This window comes from Mirounga angustirostris, unplaced genomic scaffold, assembly GCF_029215605.1.
Source record: "Mirounga angustirostris isolate CCGP_5_RB_7025 unplaced genomic scaffold, mMirAng1.0.hap1 SCAF_4, whole genome shotgun sequence".
NCBI classification, from domain to species: domain Eukaryota; kingdom Metazoa; phylum Chordata; class Mammalia; order Carnivora; family Phocidae; genus Mirounga; species Mirounga angustirostris.
This window is the reverse complement of record NW_026991712.1, coordinates 15,573,383-15,599,803: the sequence shown is the minus strand read 5'-3', so window position 1 is coordinate 15,599,803 and position 26,421 is coordinate 15,573,383. Positions and strand designations below refer to the sequence as shown.

The following is a 26,421-nucleotide window of genomic DNA, read 5'->3' as shown; positions in this document are numbered from 1 at the left end:
CTCAGTATTCATGTTGTAGCTGATACATTTCCTTCACAGCACTTAGCAGTTGGTGATAGTGTATTTGACTGTTAGGATAATACTGGTTCCCTCCACTAGACCCTAAACCCCATGAGAACGGCAGGGTGCAGGTTAGTCTGCTCACTGTCACATCTCCAGTGCCCAGCTTAGTGCCTGTGTGTGGTAGGCATTCAGTAAATATTTATTGAACGGGCGAATGAATAAATAATGCATGTTTCCATGAATTCTGCCAAAAAATTTTAAAAAAGTAAACTCGAGAGGCAAAATCAGTACATTGGTCCCCCAGCGTCCCCCATACGGGAATCTAATGCTATATTCTGTATAAATAAATAAGTCATTCCTGTTGGTCATAATCCTGTAGTAGGAATGGTGCCATGAGAAATTTATTGGAGTAATTTTCAACAGCATAAATGTTTAGTAACAGATGCACATACATGGCAAGTTGCCTCATTCAGTTGCCATCTGTTAGACAACTGTCTGTTCTAGCAGGACTGGTCCATTAGAACTAGACCAACAGCACTCTCACACATGTTTTATTTTCAAATTTTTTCTGAAAGCCTTGAAGGAAGAGAGATGTTTCCATGTCTGGTAGGCAGCTGCTCAATAATGGTGTATTGCAACACCTTGGCAAACTATGAAGTCCATTCGATGTGTCATAATGCTCAACAAGGAAGTATTTTCTCTTAAGTGTTTTGTCAGAAGTCAAACTAAATAACGGCACTAGGAAACTCACTCAACTACAAATAATTGGGTCCAACAGAGTTCACTGCAGATTGTGCAATTGACAACAGAAACTGGCATGAGCTGAAGGCTATAATCCATGCTGGTCATCATTAGTGTGTGATGTGTGTGTGTGTGTGTGTGTGTATTTTTTTAAACAGGGCAAAGACAGTGTAGTAAACTCTATAGGAAATCTAGTGTGTCTCCATATGTACATGCAATTAGGTTATACCCAGTGAAAGCATAATGATTCTTGGCCTGGACATGCCTTTCAATGAAAAACTTTACCAAGCTTTTTTCTATATAAAGGTGGAGACAGTGTTGGCCTATATAAATTTACCTTGTGCATGACCAGTTAGGTTGGTGGTGTGTCATAAGTGTGGGCCAACTTCCATAAATGTCTCAGTGCTTAGCATAATGCCTGGTACCCAGTGGGCCTTAGCAAATATTTGTTGAATGAATGTTCTAGGACCAATCGAGGTAATTCCCTCTGGACTCTAGGCATTAAAGCAGGTCCTGTAGCCTTAGATCAAGCTGAGTGTGAATTAGAGCTTGGAGTACTTAGTGTACTGAACTGAACACATAGCAAATTGCTTATCACTACTGTGTGCCCATAATAAACTTCTAAATGCTGTGTGATTTCCAAAATGTAAATCATCAGGTATGTGTTATTTTGGGAGCCAAACATGTAACAGTGGCTATTTCAGAGAGTAAATCCATCTGAGTCTTGGTTTAGTTACAAGAATGACTAATTTTATACTAGATTCTCACATGATTCAAAGTGTGTGAATGACTCAGCCCATTAATATCCTTAGCTCCTGTGATCTCCCCTCCCAGTGAAATGATAGCTATAAGGCAATAATGGTAATTGGAGGAGGAGAAGACCTTGACTTTGCCCTCGGGCAATAAAATGAAATACTTTGAGTAATTGCATATGTATATAATACTGTTTGAAAGAAATGAGGTATGCTATAATATTTAAAATTTTATGTTAAAGTGTGTTGAAAATGATATGGGTAAGGACCAGATTCTGCCTTTTGTATCAACCATAATTGCTTTTTCAAAACAATCAACTTCTTCATAGAGAAAGAGCCACCAGAGGCCTAAGTTAGTTGCTGACAGCTCATTGATTGCCTTCTTCTTGCTGACATAGAGAAATATAGCAGTCACAGGAGTGTTGGGTCCCAATTCAGTGGAGCTAAACATTCATGAGGGATTTTGAGCTGAAACTGAGTAGTTAGTTGGAGAGCCTGTGGAACTTTGGGGTATGTGTCTGGTTTTTTTCCTATTATTGCTCCATCTTGTTGAAACAATTAATTGAACAAAGGTCTGGATATTTTAGAGTCAGCATTTTGTGCATATCTCTGCTTCTGCTAAAGTCCCCAGTGACCCACTCCCTGCATCCAGCGTACACTTCTCAGTCCTTATGTAGCTTGACTTCTCTGTAGCCTCTGACAGATCTCGAAATTCCTTCCTGGACTTTTGGGGTATTTTCTTTTGTTTGTCTTCTTAACTCTTGTCCTTCTTCTTTCTAGACTCCTCTAGCTGCCCCATAAACGTGGTATTCTCCACAGCTCTATCCTTGGTCCTTTTTGGTTTCTATTTAGTCTTCTTGGTAATCCCTTTCATTTCCATGGTTTCTCCTAAAATTTACGCAGTGGTTCCTCCGTGTGGATGTTTCCCTGTCAGGCTGCTGAGCTGCAGACCTATATATCCAGGCACCCCAATGGTAAGTTTGCAGTGACAGCAACAAGGACGGCTACTCATTCTCTGTGGTGGGCCGCTTGGTGCTTTGTTGCTTCATTCCATCTGTTTTTCTCAGCAACGCTTGTGAGGCAAACACCGTTAGCATTTTCTACCTGTAAGCGAGGAAACTAAGGTTAGACGCATTTAGTAACTTTTCCAAAGCCATTCAGTTAGTACAGAGCCTCATTTTTAATCTCAGGTGTAGAGCCCAAGTTTTTGATCCTAAATTCTTTGGGTTAGCTCATCAAAATGGAATCCTTTACTTTCTCCTCTCTTTTTTGTTATTTTTTCCATTATTCTCTGTCCTGCTTGAAAGGGCCATATTTCATCCCTCAAGTAGAAATCTGGGAGTTGCACTGGACCCCCAAATATTGCGAATCACAGAAGGACTTTTATTTTTATGTATTAAAATACCTCCTTTGCATTAAATAGAGATTTAAAGTCATCGCTTTAGGCTGACGTATTATTTGGACTATGCATTGTTTTAAAACTAGAAAACATGTCGCCAAAAAAATCTAGATTTCTCATTTTTCTTTCAACACTTGGACTTGCACTCTCACGTGGCCACAGTCATCTGGCGCTGTGTAGCAGCTTCCTCTCACCTGGGGCTGGTACTGTCTGCTTCACCGTGGTCCTCACCACTTCCTGTTGTCCTCTTTTTGGGGGTTTCCTCAGATCTTTGTCCAGCCCTGCAGGCATTTTTGACACTTGGTAAAGACTGTTGTGCTTTCCCAGCTGGTCTTCCTTCCTCTCTAGTTTTTGCCCTAGAGAATGATTTTCTCAAATGAAATCTGTTACTCGCTTTCTTTTAGCATTTGTGATTTATGTTTCCCCACTGGCTCCTTCTTCTTAGTCCACAAGCACGTTCAAGGCTGTATGCTAAAGATAAAAGGAAAAGAATAAAAAAATTGTGAACATCCACTACCTGCCAAAGTGAAACACAAATATAATTTAATTAAGTCTTCACAGCACTGAAGTGGGTGTTCCTGATTCCTAATTAAGAGTAAGAGAAATCCAAGACTTGGAAGGATTGTCCCAATATCCATATATAGGGTGGTTGCAGATCTGTCTGATCCCTGGGTCCATGTTCTTTTTCCTCCATTATGTCACCTTGATTTCAGGCTACTCTTATCCTCTGTGCAAATAAACGAGGCCCTTTAGCTCTCTTTCCAATGATCTACTCCCATGTCTCTCTTCCTTTGCTGCCAAACTTTATTCATCTGTTAACACAGAACTCCCTTAATCTCTTCTCTCATCTCAGTACAGTATTATTTGGCTGCCCCATAGTTCACTTGTCCTTTTGAGCACCTACTGTACAACAGGAAGTGCACTAGACCCCAGACAAATAGTCCTTGCCCGAGAGAAGCTCCACAGGCTGGTAGGTTGAGACACGTATCTAGTTCCACTGCAGTGTACAGAGTACCTAGTAACGAAGTCCAGTCTCTTTTTAGACCTTATCTTACTTGAGCTCTCTTGCATCATTTTCCCAAAGGACAAACACCTCTGTTAAGAAAATTTTCTCTCTTTCTTTCTCCTGTGGCATTCCTCACACCTGGTTTTCTTCTTTGCTTCTTTCAGACTTCCTTTTGCATCTCTTTTCTTTCTGTTCCCATCTTCTCATTTTAAATGTCTTTCCTGCTGCGTACTAGAGCTCTCCACTCGACAGACATTCCGGATTGCCCACTTCTTTCCTCAAGAAATGTAATTTACTTAGTTGCCCTTATTAACTATTAAATATCCTGGAGTCGTCCACAATCCCTTGTCCTCCTCACGATAAGACTTGGCCATTCTGCTTTAAAAATGGCATTACAGGGCACCTGGGTGGCTCAGTTGGTTAGGCATCTGCCTTCGGCTCAGGTCATGGTCCTGGGGTCCTGGGATCGAGCCCTGCGTTGGGCTCCCTGCTCAGCGGGGAGCCTGCTTCTCCCTCTTCCTCTGCCGTTCCCCCTGCTTGTGCTCTTGCATGCTCTCCCTCTGTCAGATAAATAAAATCTTAAAAAAAAAAAAAAATGGCATTACAATTTGGTCAGGTTGCCAGCACCTCTGCCATTAGTTAACCTACAGCAATATCTTCCTCCTCCTTTCTTGTCTGAAGTGCATCTTATATGCTTCAATTTTAGCAATTATTTTTAAAAAATTTTTCATGGTATTCTTATTTTACTCCTAAAGTCTTTTAGTGTCTTTCCTGCTGCCTATCAGATCAGGTCTCACTTTCAGAGCTATTCACCATCTGCTCCTGATCAACTTTTCTGGTTTCTCTCCTGTTTAGCTATGGTGCTTATTAGCATTTGGAAGGTACTCACTGAATACTGGATGGGTAAGTGGGTGGTGCATGAAAACCTGACCTTTTCTCTCCCAAGGGCAGTATCAAATTCCCATTATGTAAGTATGGTATCTGCTAAGTTTACCTCTTGATAGTTTCTGTCATTTTTAAATTACAGTGGTGTAAAGATGAATAATCTATGAGCTGTTTTTTTTTTAAATCCTGTTTCAGGGGCACCTGGGTGGCTCAGTTGGTTAAGCATCCAACTCTTTTTTTTTTTTTTTTTTTTAAGATTTTATTTACTTATTTGTGAGAGAGAGAGTGAGAGAGCACAAGAGGAGGGAGTGGGAGAGGGAGAAGCAGACTCCCCGCTGAGCAGGGAGCCCGATGTGGGACTCGATCCCGGGACTCCAGGATCATGACCTGAGCCGAAGGCAGTCGCTTAACCAACTGAGCCACCCAGGCGCCCAAGCATCCAACTCTTGATATCAACTCAGGTCATGATCTCAGGGTTGTGAGATTGAGCCCTGGGTCAGGCTCCCTGCCCCCGGGTGTATGCGCACTCTCTCTCTCTCTCTGTCAAATAAATAAACAGGGGCACCTGGGTGGCACAGTCATTAAGCGTCTGCCTTCAACTTGGGTCATGACCCCAGGGTCCTGGGATCGAGCCCCACATTGGGCTCCCTGCTGAGCAGAGCCTGCTTCTCCCTCTCCCTCTGCCTGCTGCTTCCCCTGCTTGTACAGTCTCTCTCTCTCTCTGTCAAAAATTAAAAAAAAAAAAAAAAAAAAAGAACCAGCAAGTGCTTAAAAAAATAAATAAATCTTTTTAAAAAAAAATCCTGCTTCATAAATTTATTAACCTAGTGTATGTGCTGAATTGTTCATATGTTGAAATCCTGATCCCCAGTACCTTAGAGTATGACCATTTTGGAGATAGGGTTTTTAAAGAGGTAATTAAGTTAAAATGAAGTCAGTGGGATGGGCCTTGGTCCATTAGACTGCTGTCCTTATAAGAAAAGGGAATTCGGACACAGACACGTAGAAAGAAGACCATGTGATGACTTAAAAGGAGAAGATGGCCGTCGACAAGCCAAAGACTTCCAGTCTCCAAATCTGTAAGAAAATATATTCTGTTTAAGCCTCCTAGTCTGTGATGGCTTAAGTTGTTGTGACAGCCTTAGCAAACTGATATACCCTGTGTCTTTTAATTCGCTTAGGTTTTAAGTCCTGTGTCTCGGGACTTTATCCTTAGGAAAGGGATGGACTGAGGATCCAATAAAATCTCTCCTCCAGTATCAGATTTCTTGGAAGTATTTTAAATTTGTCCTGGGGAAAGTGGGCCATCCTTACCTTTTTCAGACTAGATAGCACTTATGATCAGCTACCCAAAGACTGGGTTTTTTCCTTCCAGTTTTGAGATGATATATCTTATTTCTCTTGAACATACAAACAAAGCAAGATTCCATTAAAAATATCATTAATCCCCATTTATTGCATTGATTTTAAACAGATAAGGAGTTTAATATTTTCCAGGCTCTTGTTTTAATAGCTAGAGTGCAGTAAGTTCTCTCTGCAATGCATAGTTTTGCCAACCGCAGCATCACATTTCCAGAGAAGATACTTGCTGTGGTGAATTTATGTGCTTTCCAGGAGTTCTTTTGAGGTTCTGGCCTTGGGGGAAGAGAGTACTCTGAATCACTAAATTTGGTTTATTCAGGTTTTCCTGTCCTATTTCAGGTTGCCATATTGTCTACCTCATAATGCCTGTTCTTTCTCCATCCCCTCCTCCCTCACATTCCAGCCAGCTCCTCAGCAGTGGAGGTAATGAAGCTAGGGAAATTAAATATGTTGAGTGGGTTAGAGACTTTATTGGAAAAGAACTTTTGCATTTACTGATCATCTGCTCAGGTCTGCTCTGATTGCCTCAGATTAAATAATAATTTCAACCCCATTAAAGACCTTGAGAAGGTTCACCTTTATACCTGCCTGTAATATCACCATTAACATCTCAGGTGGATCTGAGTCCATTTTATTTTATAAATCCAGAATGAGAGGCTATAATTCTTTTCTGAGAACTTGTAATTTATTTTCTATATCTACTCTGAACTTCATGCTACAATCTTAAACTTGTTTCATCTTGTATCCATGGTAGAGGTGGAGGATGGCTAGTCACCATGTATAACAGCTCTTTTTCTTGAGACATGAGGCATTATTAAATTGCCTCTCTACCTTCTCTTTTCCAAACTGCGCTTTATTGGTTCTTTAGCCTTACAGGCCTTATTTTAAATTTTTAATTACATATAAGATGTGTCATTAAGGCCTTTCCATATTTCTCACAACTCTCTTTGATGATGGATCCAGCACTGGTTGAATAACATCTGTACAATGAGAAGACAGTCCGTTTCTACACTCAGTACTATATATATATACATTTAGGCATTTTGGTTTCATGCCTAATTTTTGTTTTTGACTTAGCTAATTAAAATCCAAAGCAGTTAAACAAAAGAAGATTATAAAATTCTTTTTTCCATGACAAAGGGTAATTGAAACATAAGTTGCAGGTAATCTTTGGACTTCATATGCCTTGGTACTCAGATTCGGAGAGATAAGAAGTATATTCCATTGACTGGAACCAAAAGTAAGAATTTTCTGTATCTATTTTACAGTCTTGACATTGCCTCCAACCAACTGGATTATAGTAAACAAGTCATTTAATTCTTTCTATATAATTTTATTTATTTATAAAACTGAGGAAGGTGGAGATCAAGGTTGGATGACCTCTAAGTTGTCTTCCACTTCAGAAATTATATTGTATACTCTGCTAATGACAGTAAGTCGATCAGTGGGGTTGTAGTGGGTAAGTATATTTGGAGCATGTAGATTAATTCACTTGAAAGATATCAAGTACATATATTGAATACAATCTACTACATGCCAGGTGCTGGCAAACACAGTGATAAATCACATATTTTTCAAAGAGTGCATTTTATTAGGGGAAAGAAACGTAAAAATAAATGCAACTCACTGTTACAGGGGCTGTGGTAGAAGTCTAAGGCGTGTTGGGACATGAGGGAGAGTTGGGTGAATTTTGCTTGGTGGCAGGAGCATCAGGAAAAGGCCAGTGATTCAAGGAGCCAAATATGAAGGCCTGAAGAGGAGCAATCACAGTGAAATTGGGGAGGGGCTGGGGGAGCCACTGATGGAAGTGGCTCAAGTTTGAGATTGAGGAAGTAGGAACAGTGGGTACAGAGGATTTTTTCCAAGGAGCTGGACTATAAAGAGAAAAGAACTGAGGGGAGTGGGCAGGGGTTTGAGGAAGTTGTTGTTGTTAAATTTGGAAGTAAAGAGCTAATTTAGAGGTTTTGGGGGGAAAGCTTCTAGAGGTGAAAGTTTGTTCTGACAGGTGCAGAAGACCGAATTAAGAAGGAACTTGAAAGCAAGATTGAGGATAGAAAGAAAAACAGATAGATGGAACAGTTAATGGTGATAATGCAAACATAGCAAAGTCTTAATTGTAGCATCTAGGAGGTAGGTGAATGGCAAAATACAATTCCTCCAACTTTGCCACGTGTTTGAAAGTTTTATAATAAAATATTGGGAGGAACAAAAGGAATATAGATTGAGAGTTTAGCTTTGAACAGAACAGGGGACACTTACTCCTCGTTGTGGCAGCAGATGGTGAAATTCAAGGTTAAAGCCTCAACTTCTTCATGAAGTCCCAGCCACTCTTCCCCGTTGGGGCAGAGAGCCAGAGCAGAGGAGCCCTGAGGAGAATGAAGGCTGGAATCAGGACTTGGGGAGTAGGAGAGGGGACTGAGCAGACCTGACAAAAAGGAGGAAGCCATGAGGCTCAAGTTCTGGTGAAGTTGGAGGGCACAGAGTTGCGCTGGTGTGAGATTTTTCCCTAGTAAGTTGTCAGGAGATGGAAGTTAGTAGGGCACTGGGGCGAGGGTTTAAGATTAAAGTGATGAGTGGACGGGATGAATGGCTCCCCCCACTGTTTATCAGCAGTCTGTTCTGGAACAAGTCTCAGCCTCTCTGGTTCTGTTGGGATTCTGTTTCCTACCTCACTGTATTTTTATTTGAGTGAAATGAGATAAAAATAATGTTACAAAACAGTGTCATTGTTAACATTTAACTGAGATAATTGTATTGTCTTCTTCAGGTAAAAGAAGAACGTCCAGAAAAAATACCAGATCTAAAATTATTAGTGGAGAAGAAATTTTTGGCTTTACAGAATAAGAATTGTGATGCAGACTTTCAAAATAATGCAAAATTTGTACAGTTTAAACAACAGCTGAAAGAACTAAAGAAGCAATGTAAGTCCGCATGCTTTGCTTTGGTTTGGCTTTTTGAAATTAGGGAACTGACCTGATAAACAGTCCCAGAAAACTGATTTTATAGTTTTGCCTATCTGCTTGGCTTGATCCTCTTTCTAAATTGCTTTTTATTGTTGTTGCAATTCTGTATTTTGTCTGACTTTTAGTTCAAATCAGCCTGTCCATTTCTGAAAGCCAACAGTTTCCACAAAGTGCTAAGAAAATTCCCCAGCAGCTCGACAAAGTGACACTGTATTGTCCCATTGCTGGGGAGGGGAATTGGGAAATTAAAACGGAACTATTTTATTAAAATAGCAGTGGTGTTTTTCAAATTGTAAACTGCTGTGCCACGCTTTTAAAATAACCAGTTTGAATTCTAGTTTTGCTGCTTTGGAGTAGCAGTAGCAGTGTTTTCTCAACTAGTCTTTTTCTTCTCAAATTTGGACCAGGATCCTCTCGATCCCTTCTGTCTTTTGGTAGCATAAATTCCATGTGACTGTGATTGTGATGCCAACATAATTTTGATTTAAAAATGAGATTGGGAAAAATGATTCATTATACAAAAATATTTTTGTAGACAGTATTTGACAGAAGTAGATCTTTTCTACACAGTGAAGTACATCCGTCCTTTCTTTCCTCTTTTTTCCACGTAATCCACATAACAGTTTTATGTAATTTTGATCATTTTTATATTAGCACCAGTTGTCATTCTTCTAGGCTCCCATCTCTTATTATTCCTTAAAGAATTGGATAGTGAAGCAAATAACTTTTTTGTAAACTTCAGTTTCCCATCATCTTCATTTGCATACCCATGGAGCACTGTCATATGAGATGTAAATTTCCTTCTTGTCCTTATTTGTACTTAGTGTAAGGATTCACATTTTGAAATAAGCTTTCTTTAAAATATAAGCATTTTCTTTAAATTGATGCTGAGGTCTCAAAAAACGACTGGGGAAGCAGCTCTACTTTTGTCTATTTTACAAGTAACTTAAGTTTCACAATTTAGAATGTTTTGCAATCGTGATGAGACTTTTGCTTTTACGTGGATTTAAACAGTAAGCATTTTCTCCATGTTTTCGTTTATTTTTTGTTCTTCTTTGAACATCACAGCTACCAAAATCCTTCTAATATAACTTGCATGATCCCCCCCACATGGGTAATAATCCGCCAAACAGGTAATGTAATAATTTGTTAGTGTCTTCGTGATCTTAAAGGTGCTAGTGAATTTCAGCTTTGGTGTGGGTCAGAACAGCTAAATGTATTTCATTTTTCTGCTTGGAACCAATAATGACAAATTATGTATGGCAGATTTAGCATCCAACCATAATTCTTGATTTTTTTTTTTAGATATTTGATAATACAGATTGAAGGATAAATATCCGAAAATATGAATTTCTTCTGCCTTTGTTATTGTTTACAAAGTTATTATTCCATAAGAGAAAGCTATAGACTTTTAGAATTATATGCTCACAAGGGAACACTTCCTTACGAAGGATATGTAATTCAACAAAATGACAAGTGTAGGAATCATGGTTATTATTTCCTTAATTTTCTCTGAAATGGTCAGGGGGAAGGGGCTGAAGGCGGTTGCCCCAGGCCAGTGGTACTATGCATCATTTGGATAGACAGTTAAACTTTATGACGAGGTAAACTTATATTGAAAGAAATGCTTCCTTATATAGGGTTTCCCTATATATGGTAACACTGGAATAAAGATCACTTTCCCTTTTTGTTTCTCCTAAAACATTCTTTTTTTATTTTTATTTTTTTATTTTATTTTTTAAAGATTTTATTTATTTGAGAGAGAGAGAATGAGAGAGAGCACATGAGAGGGGGGAGGGTCAGAGGGAGAAGCAGACTCCCCGCCGAGCAGGGAGCCCGATGCGGGACTCGATCCCGGGACTCCAGGATCATGACCTGAGCTGAAGGCAGTCGCTTAACCGACTGAGCCACCCAGGCGCCCTCTCCTAAAACATTCTTTTAAAAAGTTTTTAAATCTCAAATGACAGAACAAGTAAAATATTAATACACTCTTAAATGCTCTCTAAGGCGTATATGCTTTACTTGCAAAATGCAATTTTTAGTGCATTATTGGTACTGTCAAACCAGCACCTTGTCTAATGGATTTTATTTCTTTAGATGTAATGCTTTAGATGGGATGCTGCTGTGAGGGTGTTGATTAGCATCAGGAGCCCACAGTTTTTGTGGAGCCAAGTCGGAGGGACTAGGATCTATACAGGAGCCAGTGAATGTTTGTTTTGAGATATGCTCTGAAGGCAAGGAATTACAATGATAATTTTTTTTTTTTTTTTTAAGATTGGAAACTACAAGCCAGGGAGAGATTCTTGCCTCTAGTTGCCTATCTTGGCAAAGTAAAGGCTGAAACAGTGTTCTGATCTCCACATATCTGAAGGGTTCTCTCATGAAAAGCACTACTACGCTCTCCCCAACTTCATTGACACTGACATAAATTGCATGGGATTAAATTTTGCCGAATCAGGATCCAATCACAAGTGCTAGGAAGCTCTTTGGTGGGGAGAGGCCAAGATGGAGACTGAAATCAGGTGGTCTGAGGAAGTGGCCTGCAAGCCGCCTCTGCCCACCCAGCTGTGGGAGTAAGTTAACCCAGCTGTGGCTCGGCAGCTGGCTCTCCAGCTCTCTGGTCTCAAGATCCCTTTACATTTTTAAGGCTTACCCAGGGCCTCCAGAGAGCTTTTGTTTACATGGGTTGTAGCTCTTGACATTTATCACATTAGAAATCAAAACTGAGAAACTTCAAAAATATTAATTCATTTTAGAAATCAGTAGTAAACCCCATACGTGTTACCGTAAAGAGGGTTATGAAATACAACTGTGTATTTTCCAGACATAAAAATGAGTGACAAGTGTGACATTGTTTTCCAGTTTTGCAAATCTCTTCAGTTTCTGGCTTAATGGGAGGCAGCTGGATCCTCATATTTGCTTCTGCATTCAGTCTGTCCTGGTGCATTGTTTTGCTTGAAGTCGACAAAGAAATGCTGGCCTCACACATAGGTAGTTGGACTTGCTGAAAGGATCTTGCAGATTCAGACCACCCGAAGTTCTCATTTTGAGAACCACAGATTTAGGCCAGAGATCGGTAAACTATAGCCTGTGGGCTGAGCGCAGGCTGTCTCCTGTTTCTCTGTGGCCCGAAGGCCAGGAATGGTGTTTTTACATTTTTAAGTTGTCTGGAGAGAAGTTAAGAGAAGGGTAATATTTTGTGATGTGTGAAAATTCCGTAAAATTCAGATTTCAAAATAAAGTTTGACTGGAATGTAGACACACTCCCTCGTTGCCACGTTTCTATGTGTGCTTTACATTGTAATGGCAGAGTTGAGTAGTTACATCAGAGCCCATCTGGCAAAGAGAGCTTTTAGTATTTGTTAGCTGGCTCTTTACAGAAAAAAGTGTGCTGACCTTTGGCCTAAACCACAATCAGAAACAAGGACAGTTTTGGGGGGTTTTGTGTTTGTTTTTTTTTAACTTTAGATTCTTCCATAAATACTATACATTTGTCTTAGGTACGTTCGGAACACTTGGAGTGACGGCTATTTATGAATCATTGCATTTGGTGCTCTGAGATAAATAAAAGGCAGAGTCCCTCTACTTGGTAAAGACAATATACACATATATGAAGTAATGTGAGAACCGTTAATAACAACAAATCAAAAGCAAAGAAAAATGCAAGAAACAGCTGTTATACAACATAAGAGAGAGTCAGAATGGGAAAATGTAGCTTTTTTTGGTGACTAATATTGCCAGGCAATTGATAGGGTAGGGTCTGTTTGGAGCTATATGTTCAGAAAGATTCAGAGGCTGGGTTCAGGCCCAGCAGGAAAGAGTGTGCTGAGGGATTACAGTGGGAAAGAGGAGGGATACTACAAATATCTGGTATTTGCTGTCCCTAGCATATAAACATAACAGGTATGCTGTACTCATTTAAAGATACGATTACTCAAAAGGTAACATACTTAAGTTGCACACAATAATTTTTTTAGTTGTTATTTATGTCTTTGGATATTACCAGGCATTAGATACAACTTCTTTGGGCAGTTTACTGACCCCTGGTCTAAACCACAATCAGAAACGAGAGCAGGTTTTTGGTTTGGGTTTTCGTTTTTGCTTTTGTTTTTTAACTTTACATTTTTCTATAAATACCATACTTGGGGACCCATTGTGCTGTATGTTAGAGATACGTCTGTCCCAGCTTTCCAAAATTATTACCAAGATCAAATGAAACAGTGGATCTTCGAAAACTCTGAAAGCTTGTTTTAGATTTCCGTTGTTATTGAGAAGGGGCCTGTAGAGCGTAGTGGAAAGAGTATGAGCTTAGCAGCCGGAAGACGCGGTTTGAGTCACTGAACGTGTAGCCTGGTTTGCCTGCCGGTGCCCATTTTTCTTAGTTGTGATTCTCGGAAGCATACAAATCAAGATTGATTGAAGATAATTTTTACACTTGGTGGTGGTGATGGTAACTGAGTTAGGGAACAATTCCAAAGAAAAGGATTCCATTTCCCTAAATGGGAATCATGCTCTTAACTAACCCAAGTTGTGAAACCAACAATATGATTTGGTTTAAGGCAGACATAATAACCGTACTTTCTTGGATAAAGTGATTTTAATTTATCTAAACAATATGTTCAGGTAATTTCTCTCTTCCTTGACTGTTTGTGTCTTCACTATTCCAACTTACGGTTTCCTGCACTTTAGCATCAGGAAAACTTAATTAAAATGTGTAGATAGCTCTGTATGGACACTTTCTCAAGTCGTCAAGCAGCCTTTCTGCCATCCTTCATTCATTCACCTATTACATAATTAGCAGGCATGAGAAGTTTTAGTGCAGGTCAGCAAGGCAGAAATTGAGGACATTAGATGTTAATTGGACATTTAGAAACCTTTGAAATATAAGGGCTTCACTTTGTGATCAAAAATAGAATTGATTGAATCTGTGATCTTTAGTATTAAAATAACCTAATATGAAATGTAATTCTTTTGGTACATTTAAATGCTCAGAGTAAAGGTGAGCATTTTTTTAATGCGAACTTGCTCATCTGAAGACATTCACCAGAAGTTTAGAAAGTGTATTTAGGTCACATTGGAGATATGTAGGATATAAGATATGGAGATAATTGAATCCACAAGGGAACTTAGAAATCGTTTCCAGTCAGGGTGACATTTTATACCACGATTTTGTAATGATCTGGACTCACAAATCAACTCTGTACCTTCACTTTAAGCACACTTCATTTAAATATCAAAACTGATAGACTAGGGAGTGGCCATTCACTTCCCAGAAGGATTTCCTCAGGCCATTAAATAGGGAGCTCCTTGGGAACGTTAGAATGCCTTCACTTAACTATTTCTAGTGGGTTGCTTTCCCTTTCCTTCAACATCCATTCAGAACCACAGTGCAGTTCCACAAGGGTAGGGACTTTGATGTTTTGTTTACTGCTCTAGTCCTTGAACTCCAGCCTGATGTCTAGGCACAGAGTATCTACAGCACAGGTCCTTGATGATCACAGGAATCTTCAGGAGAGCCATCATGTACTTGAGAGCTTATCACCTATCTAAAAGAGACACCTGCCACCCATGCCTGTCTGTTGTTGCTGTGAATAGGTGTGGACTCACTGTGGCCAGACAGATCTTGAGGTTCTTTTGGGAAACCCAGAATCTAGCTGATGATCTTTCCATTACTAGATTTTTAAAACACTGTGCAAACAAAACTGTCAGTTTGTGACCTTTGGTTTTACTTTCTCATAATACAATTTTTCTCAGTGCCTTTTTAGGCACTTGATGAGGAACATCGGCATTAATTTGGCCAATTAACAGTAGACTGTGATTTCTTCAGAGAAGGGGGTGGTCTTGCTTTCAAGATAACTCCAGACTAAGGCCAGGTTGTGCATTTCACGTCATTTGGGAGTGGGTTCTATTGCAAAGCCAGTGGGGATTTTGTGGTGAGGGGCTGAGTGTGGGAGCCCCTCACCCAGATGCAGGAGAGCAACAGGGTTATAGAGAAGACTAGCACCTTCGAAGGTTGGTGGAGGGCATGTGTGAGTGTTGAAACCTGAAAGGAAAGAGATGAGGAAGAGGCAGAGGTGGTGCCAAGAGGGAAAATGTTTGGCTGTGCCTAGAAATATGTTGAGTGCATTTCAACTGGGCAAAGTGTTGACCAACCTGACTTAATCCTGATACTCTTCAACACATAAATCTCTTTGTCATATGATATAACTGTCTATCCAAACAATGTGCGTTGCTGGCCTGCAATTAACCAAAAGCCCAGGACCCATCAAGGCAGGAATGGTTTCATAGTCATCCCTATATTCCCTTTTGTTCCTCACATAATCAGAGTTTGGTTAATATTTATAGAAGAGAATTATTCAACTTGAAAAAGAGGGTCTCAGAACCTACTTAAGGCATTCTGATGATGAAACTCAAATATCATCAGTAAAGGAGAGAAGAAGAAGAAAATTAGCATTCATAGGGTTGAGATTGAAAATCAGCAAAGGTTAGCAATTTATATTCTTTGAAAATCTTTCAGTTGCTCAGAAATTCAACATAAGGGATTTTGTGTGTGTAAAACACAAAATGTTGGTGTATATTACATATAGTAATATACAGTTTTCAGTGGCACAGTAGCATCATGCTTAGGAAGTAAGTAGGGCTCACTTTAAGTGTGACTGCTTAGAACATTAAAGCATTTAATAAAAACTTAAGTTTAGTGGCTCTTCTGCAGACAGTTTTCTCATCTCTGTGGCCCTCAGTTGATTTTCATGTTTTCCTTGATGATGATGATCAAGCCATCAGCATTTATTTGCTGGATGACCATTATTGGGAAATGCTAAAAATCATAAATTTCACAACAGAGATTGACTCTTTCAGGCTGGATTACATCCCTGGCCTGAGGGGTTATGCTCATTGAGTGAGATTTCTGTCCTATGCAGATTTTTTATTCCTGTGTGTCTGCCTCTCTCCTCCTTCCTCATCTCTGAGTTAGTGTCTCTGACTCTTTTCTGTGTGTCTCTCCTTCCTTCTGCTTTCTTTGTGTTTCCCACCCATTTGGCCTCTCTTTCCCATACATCCTTACTCACCTCAGTGAAGCTAAATGGTACCATTCCCATCTTCATGATGAAGAAGCTTCAGAGTGGGTAAGTGACATGCCCAAGGTTACAAAGCCAGAAAATAGTGGAACCGGAAGACAGGAGATGCCAGGGATAAAAAGAGAGCATTAGAGACAGGTGTAGCTATCCCATCTCTTCTGGTTCATAAAGTTCAAAAATTCCCAGGAATTTTTACATTTTAAGGCAGATTTGCAGTACCAAATAAATAATTGAATAAGTGAAGAAGAAAAAAAAAGAAAAAAGGTTAACTCAAATTAGATCGATTCTGTTGTGGTGTTTTAATCAGGGCATTAAGCTATCAGGGAGCTGTTTGGCGGTGAGAAATGCCCTTTATATGGAGCAATAAACACGCCATCTTCTCTGCCTTCACCTTAGATTTGCCCTAGTCCTTTAGGGAAGTAGTAAAAGTGATAGCCCGGCTTGATATGGTGCCTAGGATATATGATACTTAATGAATGCTTGTTGAATTAATGCATGACTACAAGCACTGTTTGAGTGCCTACCTGTGCATAGGGTATGGTGCCTGCATACTTTATGTACATTACTGTTTATTTCTCACAACCCTACAAGATAACTATACCCATTTTGTAGATTAGAAAATATGCAAATAAAGGTGGTATAACTTCCCTAAGCTCATAAATGCTAAAATCCAGACCCACGTTTGGGTGGCATCAGAGCTCGTATTCTTTTCCTTGCATACCACACCAACTCTTTAAAACACACCTATTTGTCTTCTTTTTTCTCAACTCAAGCATTTCATTCATCTCCTGAAGACTTGATTTCTCATAAGACTCTTGAGTAGTGAACAGTGTTTGAATCTCCCAGGTCATAGATCTGCATTGATGTACTCTGCATCACGGGGGGAATCTGCTTCATCCAGCTGAGAGTGAATCTCTTGCTTGGTCACTTCTGTGTAGAGGGCAGAGAGTAGGAATCATACCAGACATTATATAGTAGTTTATTTATGTGTGCTTCATATTGCCTTCAAAGTATCCTCTAGAGAAACATGTACTTGAAGTGAGACTCACAGAAGGTAAGTGGTTTACTTGCGCTCACAAAGTATGTTACAGATTGAGACTCAAAACTGGGTCCCACTTTGCCAGATCCATGGTTTTGGCAATACATTCAGGAAACAGTGACTAAGAATGCCATTTCCTGTGTGAATAGTTGCTATGTTATGGCAGAGAGGAGTAGGGTATTTATCGTACTTACAAGTTTAGAACAAATTCCATGAAATTAATTCAAGCATAACAACAGTAATACCATGCCCGTACATCATCTCTCCTAATCTTCACGACATACACGTGTGAGAACAGAATGCATGAAAGACGCAGGCTCTGTTTTTAGCAGACTGAATCCTGGAGGTGACATATTTACCCGGTATCTCACAGTCAGGAGGTCACAAGGCTAACAGATACATTCCCAAGGAAAAGGGAAGCTTTAGGATGAGAGATGGCTATAATTAAAGTTATTAGGAGGGAAAGATTCAGTTATCAAAGGTGAAATGAGTCAGCAGCAAGTTTAAACACAAACTGTGAGCCATGGGTGTTTCTCTCCTGGTGGCGTATTTTGAGAGAGTGTGATCCCATCCATGCTCAGAAAGCAATGTGAACCCAGGGTAGGAAAATCAAATCACGTGTCCTGGGGACGACGTACATCATACTTAAGAAAATAACTATCTTGTCAAGTTATTAATCCCTGAGGTTGCAATGATTTCAGTTTTATAATAGTAAGATGTATATAATGGGCAGCCCTTTGTAATCGACACCCACCCCCGCCATTTTTAGACCCTGGCAGTGACTGTTTTGTGTTTTTATTTTTTTCTCTGTATAGAGAAACTTTTCCAGAATGTTGCATACATGGAATCATACAGTGTGTAGCTGTTTAAGTGGCTTCTTTCACTGAGCAGAATACGTTTGAGATTCATCCATAGTGTTGTTAATATCGGTAGTTTGTTGCATTGTGTATTGTGAGTAGTATTCCACTGTATGGAATCATAGTTTATCCATTCACCAGCTGAAGGACATTTCAGTTGTTTCTAGCTTGGGCCATTATAAATCAAGCTGTTATAGACATTCGTGGACACATTTTAATGTGAACATAAGTTTTCATTTCTCTTGGATGAATGGGATTGCCAGCTAGTATGGTAAGTAAATGTTTAAGTTACGAGAAACTGACAGACTCTTTTCTAATACGGAGTAAGGTCCTGTATTCCCATCAGCAATGTGTTGATAGCTGTAGTTGCTGAGCATCCTCACCAGCACTTGGGTTATTTTGGTCTTGTTTTTAATTTTGGCCATTCTACTAAGTATGTGGTGGTATCTCATTATGGATTTAATTTATGTTTTTCTAATGATGAGTGATGTTGAGCATGAAGTTCCTTGTATATGTAAATTTTTCATTTTTTTTCATGTTTTTCTGTTCATGTATCTCTTACATTTATTCTTTAATTCAAGAAACATTGTAGATGGTGCTCAACAGTCATTCTCCCAGTGTGCTCCCACCCCTGCATCAAGGTCCCTTGGAAATTTATTAAAAATGCATATTTTCAGGCACCACTCCAGTCCTAGGGAGTCTGAATCTCTGGAGGTGGGACCCTCTAGGTCTCCTGTATACCAGAGTTTGAGAACCATTGGCTTACAGGAGTGGCACTCCCCTATGACTGGGTTTCATATCAAATGTGAACTTGAAAAATAAAATCAGAGTGCTGTCCCCACTCTCAAATATTTAGATTTAGTTGGTGTCTGGTGGGGCTCTCTAGGCATTTCTTTTTAAGTTCTCCAGGTAATGCTAAAGTACAGTCAGGGTTGAAAATAACTCATCTGTTAAAAGTTGTTTAGCCAGGCACTCTAGTGGATACAAAGCTGGCTTATAATTCCAGATCTCATGCAGCTTATTACCTATAAGGGAAGAGCCATGTATACACAGCATGGTTACAGACATCTACCTATAGGTTACTCAGTCATTACCTAACGAATTAGATTGTACTTGGTCTCCTGGGTTTGAATATAAATTAACTTTATTCTTTTCTATCTGAGAGCCTCAGTCTTATATTCCATGTTATACTTCATTTTCATTCATTCAGCAAGTGTTTATTGAGTATGTTGGGCATACCTCAGTGAACAAAGTATAGAAGTCCCTGTGCTCATGGAGTTTACAATCTAATCTTTGGCACCTAGCTATCATCTGCTTATATTCTTAATACTCATATTCTTAATAGCTCTGAAATTCACATGCATAATTGATAGCCTTAATAATGATCATATTTGTTATATTTAAGTACTGTCCTTATATTTGTTAAAATTTATATTTAGTCATGATATCCTGTGTTCTTAATAACTTTTAAACTCATTTATCTCATCACCTAGGTATGTTAATAACAGTGTTATGGGTAGAAACTGTTCAACCCACGGAAAGATCCTAGAATTTAGAATCAAAATATAAATTCAGATTCTTGCACAACCAAGTAATAGTTTGTGTTTTTGATCAAATCAGTGGAGTTGTACTTTTCTGTAAAGTATGGGTAATGTAATAGTAATAATGTTTCCTAGCCCACAGAGTTGTGTAAGGATGAAATCGTATTTTAAAATGAAAAGTGAAAGTGATTTATAAACTGCAAAATACTCTCCATATATTAGTTACCTGATCTTTTTTAGCTTGCTTAAAGGCATTTACTTCAATAATTTTTAATTTTAAAGGATATACATTTTATGTTATTAGGAATTGGCATAAATTCTCAAGTGCAAGGGAACAAGCTCAGAGTGTTTTAGTCATTTTGTTAAAGTGTTAAGAGATTAAGTGAAGGATAAAATTGCTAGACTATCAAGTAGTTAAGTAATATTCATTGACAAGGGTGTGAACAAAAAACATGTTGATAAGGTAACAAATCACTTTTCGGTACAATATTGGTTTTGGCAACCTTTTCTTGATAGGGAAGCGAGAAGAAAGTGTCAGGAACAGCACTATTCCCCACATAACGAACCATCCTGTGTCTGATGAAATATATTCATCATGAGCAAATATAATGGAGCATATGTTATGGACCTGCAGCTATCCCTATGTGCTGCATGGGCCTTTAAAATATTAGGGATTCTCTTATATATACACTAAATTTCACTGGAGAAAATTAGCTCTGCTTTTTGAGCCAACCTAGCTTTTTTACTTTTTAAATAAATCACCCGATGACTTATTTCAAATTGCATTTTTTTAGTAAACAGTTACCTCCTACATGCAGAGAGCACTTTGGTAGGTTCAAGGAACAAAGGCAAATAATTAATGTCCTGGGAGTGAGAGGAAAAGGAAACTGGTCACCAGCGATTGCAGGGTCCTAGAGCTTTGACATGAGAACTTTGGAGAAGAAACGAGAGAGTGAGGTAGAAGCGTGATGAAAAGCGTTGAGTAGAGTTTTCCCGAAATAAATGCAGTCGGTTTGTTTTTTTTAATAAAATAATAAAGATCCCGGGGTTGGGCGAATTCATCAATTTTCTTTACTATGGGATTCCTTGGTCTTTATTATGCAATTTGGTTAGGATGTCGGTTCAGTGAGAGAAGGCCCTTGTCTGCCTTGATTGATACTGTCTACAGTGCCTCGAATAGCACCTGGCTGGATCCAGTGCTTCCTGTGGATTTGGGGAATGAATGGAGGACTACAAAAGGGAGTTAAAATTTAGTTCATGGAACCTTTTTTTTTCTCCAGGGGAGAAATATTCCATAGCAAATACTCTGACACACACTAGTCCTTGGAATGAGAGGATGGGATGAGGTGTAATGTCCCTTTTCACCAAGATTGCTCTAGCACACCTGGGTGACAGCCATGCTCTAGGTCCAAAGTGTGGCTGCCAACTGGCAGAGGTGTTCCAGACTTTCTGGCAACTTTCCTCACCCACTTTGGCTGTTGGGTGCTTACTGGTGGAAAGTACTTTCTTTCTCTTTCCTTGGGGGAAGGGGAGTCCTATTCTTTGACTTCACTTCAGTTGCATAAAGCAGGAAACTTCCAAGTTAGACTCAAGAGGTTTTCATTCCTTCCCCGACCATCAGCCTCAGCAGCCTCCCTCTCTTGCTACATGCTAGCATCTACTTCCCTCCTCACACATTCGTAACTTGACAGTGCTTCTTACATTGGATAATGTAGAGCCAAGAAAATAGAGGGGTAGTTTCTTTAGGTATATTTTCTTTCTGCTTCAGAGCACAGTGGTTTTGTTTTACGATTACCAAAAGCAAAAAATTCCTTCTACAGAGAGAGGAATAGGAATTATCGGCCAGTTAAGATGTGCTGTCTAGTCGCATCCTAAAAACCTCTACCAACCTTCTCTCCACTTCTTTCCGCCCCCACTGCTACCGCTACTCTATTTCCAATTTCACTCTCAGCCTCCCACGTTCTCCCTGCTCCAGACTTGCCTCCCTCCGGTTTCTGCCAGAGTGATGGATCATTCTAAGATATGGGTCATGGTTGTTTGCCACGTGCTCTTTCAGAGACTCCCCTAGCCTTCCAGAATAAAAAGACCCTTCTGGCACCAGGTTTCTGTTCACTTTCTCACCACTCTGCTCTCTAGCCCTTTGATCTCCTGGGATGGACACTTGCAGTTTCCAGAGGGTATTGTGTTCTCTTTCACCTGTGGACTTTCACACTTGTTGATCTCTTTGTGGAATATTCTGCTTTCTCTGCTTTCTCTCTGTCTCTCTGTCAGCCGGCCGGCCTGTCTGTCTGTCTCTCTCTTGTCACTTGGTTAGGACAAGTCCATCTTTCTGCCTTAATGCAGATATCACTGACTTCTGGGTGGGTCCCCAAGGTAAGATAAGTGCACATCTATAACGTGGGACCTTTAAAGAAGTTTTAATCTGGAGAAGGATATCTAATATTAAATATTTGGAAGATTAGAATGTGCAGTTGTTTTCAAGAAGAGGAATTTAAAGGAAACTTTATGGTGGCTTTGAAAACTCATGATTTATTTAAGTAGTGTGCAGAATGGAAGCCAATACTAAAAGACGCAATTTATAATTTGATATTTGAAGAGGTATTAATACTAACCTTTAAAATAAAATATTCTATATGCACTGCTTTTGGGGATGGTACATGGCAGCACAGACATACTTGACTGGAATACATTGACTTTCTTGACTGACTCATTTGACTTGAATAGCAAGTTCCCCCATAACCCCACCCCTAAAAGTAGAAAGTGTATTATTATGTTCTCAAAATTCCAAGCTTTGAGAAGCAGTGAGCTATTCATTTTTGCTCTGATGGCCATTGGTCTGCAGCTGAATTCTGGTAATTGCATGGGCTGGAGGCTGGAGGCTAAAGTTGAAGAGGAGGTCCCGAAAGAGCAGAGGGTTGGGAGAAGCATTTTAGCATCATAGGTTATACATATCAACATTGTAGTTAATAAAGCACACCACATATATCTGAGGATCAGGCTAAGCTTTGATAATACAATGATAATTTAAAATAACTATAGTCAATTGCATATTGAAAGTACAGAATGTGTGTCAAGACTCTTTAAAATGTTTTACTGGTAATTGTTCTTTTGGGAAATCAATTCTACTAAAATAATCCAAAATGCAAATGCTTTATATACAAAGATATTTCTCAGTGGCAAGCAATGGGAAAATTTGGAAGCAATTGAGATTTGTGAAATCATTAATCAAAAAAGTGAAATGTTTAGAAAATGCTTTATCATATAATGTTAAATTTTATGTTTTAAAAAGACTTATTTATCCTAGAGAGGGGGCGGAGGGGCAGACGGGAGAGGGAGAGAGAGTCTCAAGCAGACTCTGTGCTGAGTGCGGAGCCCGACACGGGGCTCAATCCCATGACCCCAAGATTACAACCTGATTATTTAATCATAATTAGAATGTTAAGACTTTAAAAATAAATATTCCACATATAGGAATGATTGGCTCTACTGTTCAAACTGCTGTGGAATAGAAATTAATATTGTGATACCATGTAAGCATTCAGTTTTAAATTAAATGGTGGTGAGTTAGCTTTTGTTGTGGAACACACTACCCCAAAACTAAAAATAACTTAAAATAACCGTTTATTTGGCTTGTGATTCTGTGGATTGGCCATTTGGACTGGATTTCGCTGGGCGATTCTTCTGCTCCAGCTTGGCTCACTCCTACATCTGCAGTCAGCTGCCTGATTGCCTTGGAGGTTCTTGGTCTAGGGCATCCTCAGTCGTGACAACTTTCCGTGCTCCCTGTGGTCTCATCCTCCAGCATGCTAGTTCAGGTTTGTTCACATAGTGGCAGAAGGGAGATAAGAGCCTCAGGACAGAAGCAGACGGTCTCTTGAGGCCTTGGCTTGGAAATTGTACAGCGTGACTTTTGCCAGACTGTTGGTCAAAGCAATCACAAGGCAGCCCAGATTGAAGGGGTGGGAGAAGAGACTCGCCTTTGGATGGGAGGAGGCGGAAGTCCTGTGGCCAGATTTTCAGCCTACTGCACCAGTTCATGTTTGTTCATTTTGAATACTCAGATATCAGATTTTAGCTACTGAAACATCACTGGCTGTGTGTGTGTGTTACTAACCGTCACTTCTCAATATGCAACCCTCAAAAGCAAGGGGTATTTGAAGTAACCTCACTTCTGTGAGTCATCCTTTGATCAGGGACATGTTTATTCAGATACCAAAGCAACTGAAGAGATAATTTAACATAAGTAAAACTAGACCATAACTGGTTTACTTATACAGGATTTGTTGAATGTCTTTGAGTGGCTCGTTGGTACCTGGCCCTGAGGTAAGTATTTATGAGCAGAGAAAAAAGAAATACGGCATAATCTTCTTTCAAGAAGTTTGTATTCTTACAGGATGAGCAAAGTTTATATCCATTCAGTCCAACAAGTATTTGTTATTAATGTGTCAAGGACTGGGCTTTAACCAAAGATAGTATGCAGATGGATATGACTGCGTCTTTTTAGTGGAGCAGAGAAACAGATATTTAAAACCACTGTAACTCAGAGGGAAATAATAAGTTCCAGGAGAGAAATACAAACGGAGCGCTGTTGAATTAGGAAAAGAATAGGAGGCACATGATCAGCTGCCAGGACGTGTGATTCATATAATTAACACCTGAGAAGGAGCGATCTTTGAAACCACAGGTGATGGCTTCATAGAGGAAATGAGTTCTGAACGAGACTTTGAAGAAGAGGTAGAATCTGAGTAAGTGGAGAGGCGAAAATCCTACTCAGTTTAGGACTGAGTTGTGTTTTCCCAGGAAGGTAATTATCTAATTAAAGAGAGAGCCTTTTAAAGTGGCAAATATTAAAGAGTATGAGATAATACTGTAGAAAGACTCTGTAGAAAACATTATGCTGGGAAGATGGCTGGCAGATTTTTTCCCTCTGGTGGTGCCAAGGCTGCTGCTTTTTTTTTTTTTAATCAGATATTTGTGTTGTTTGGTTGGAAAATTGAGTAGGGAGTATTTATTTTACTTTATAAGGGCAATGAACATGTTCATTTTCGTGGAATAGTGCTCTCTTTAGTGCTATATTGGTTTAAAAAATAGAAACAAATTGTGTGCTTCTGTTGACAAGGAAATCCAAAATTAACAAAAATAAGGAAACCCCCACTGAGTAATGTCAACTGGTACTTTCTGCAAGTGTGTCCGATCTGTGTAAGAGCTAAGCTGGTAGAAGGAGATTGGGGAGATTCCTTTCCTAACTTTGACAGGTAAATTTGCTTTTCAATCTTTCTGTTCTTGTTTGTCCTATTTAAACAATGGAAACTATTTTGAGAAGGATTGATTAAAGTGCATTTATTTAATGCTCAGTGAATAGTACAATACTTAGACCTATACCATTTGCCAAAGTGCTAAACATAACTGTATAGTTAATAATAAAATATAAGAAGCATAATTTTTATTTTAGTAAATCAAAGGCAGTATTTCACTGTTTAAATGGCATTTACAGTATATGAAGCCCATTAGCTAGTCTGTCACTGCTTTTCCTATGAAAGTCAGGTCTTTCTCTCTGGAATTCCTCTTCTCCTCTCTTAGTTTTGCATTTTCCACAGATAGAGAGCTCATTGAGGACAAGGGCTGAGCCTCACTGAGTTTTATGACCTCAGTATCTTGCAGAATTCCTGGCTCATAATAGACATTCAGTAAGTGGCTGGGTTACGTTGTACATTCATATACATGCCCGGTTAATAGGGAGGGACAGTAAGAGAGGTGTGGAAAAGGGAGTAGCTTTCAGTGTCTGCAGAACTGAACGGAACGTCTCTCTTTGTGAGCCCCTTCACTTTGCAGACAAAAGCTGGCTGCTGCTTGTTGCTTTCTTCCTCTCCAGTCTGGCCGCCGGGGCCCCTCCCAGCCTTCCATGGCCACCTCCCTCTCCGTCTGCTCCAGGCTGATCTCACTCAGAGGGCCTTCCGTGGGAAACCTTTGTTACCCACTTCTGCTCAAGATAGCCTGTTCCTTTCTGCAGCACTTCTTACACACCCGCACACACACGCACACATTCCCTGGCCCCCTTTAAAGTTTTTATCTTTTCAATTGGGTTATGTATGCATGTAGTATAAAATTCACAAAGTACACAAGCCTACGTAATGAAAAGTAGGGTCCTTGCCTCCCTGGAGCCAGTTAGTGTTACCCGTTTCTCTCGTATCCCTGTAGAAACAGCTGTGTGTGTGTGTGTGTGTGTGTGTGTGTGTGAGAGAGAGAGAGAGAGAGAGAGATAGCACATTAGCCATACTGTCCTACTTTGCTTTTTTTCACCTAAATATTTTGGATATCCTTTCATATCAGTACAAATAGTGCTTCTTTATTTTTAATGGCTACATGGTAGCTCATAATTTTTAACCAGTTCCCTGATGATGGGGATAATTGACTATTACCCTCAATCCTACGATAAATAGTCTTACACTGTACAGACAAAATTCCACACAAGTTGGTCTATATCTGTAAGAAAAATGCTGGTGAAATTGCTGAGTCAAAGCCAATGTGATTTCTTTTAATTGTGCTGTGGAGGACAAATTGCCCTCCATAAAGATTATATTAATTTGAGTTCCCATCAACAGTGTGTGGGAGAGCCCGTTTACTGCAGACTGGCCAACTCCAGTTTAATTAAAACCTTTTGGGTCTTTGCCACTTACATGTTCTAGATAAACTGTTCTTACTCTGTTTCCTATTGTTTGTCATCCTTTAGAACATTTCCGCTGATGTCCCTTGTGCTATTGGTTCTTTGTAATTTCAGATAATCTGATACTTTCATT

General features: G+C 39.5%; 1 protein-coding gene across 3 annotated transcripts in view; it reads left to right on the top strand.

The window, feature by feature from the left end:
• Window positions 1–26,421, top strand: part of NSMCE2 (NSE2 (MMS21) homolog, SMC5-SMC6 complex SUMO ligase) — a 209,599-nt gene that overhangs the window by 56,551 nt on the left and 126,627 nt on the right. For all 3 annotated transcript variants that reach the window (XM_045895892.3, XM_045895893.3, XM_064587892.1), the window contains exon 4: window positions 8,916–9,069. In XM_045895892.3, the coding sequence (XP_045751848.1) occupies window positions 8,916–9,069 (154 nt within the window). The remainder of the gene's footprint in view (window positions 1–8,915; window positions 9,070–26,421) is intronic.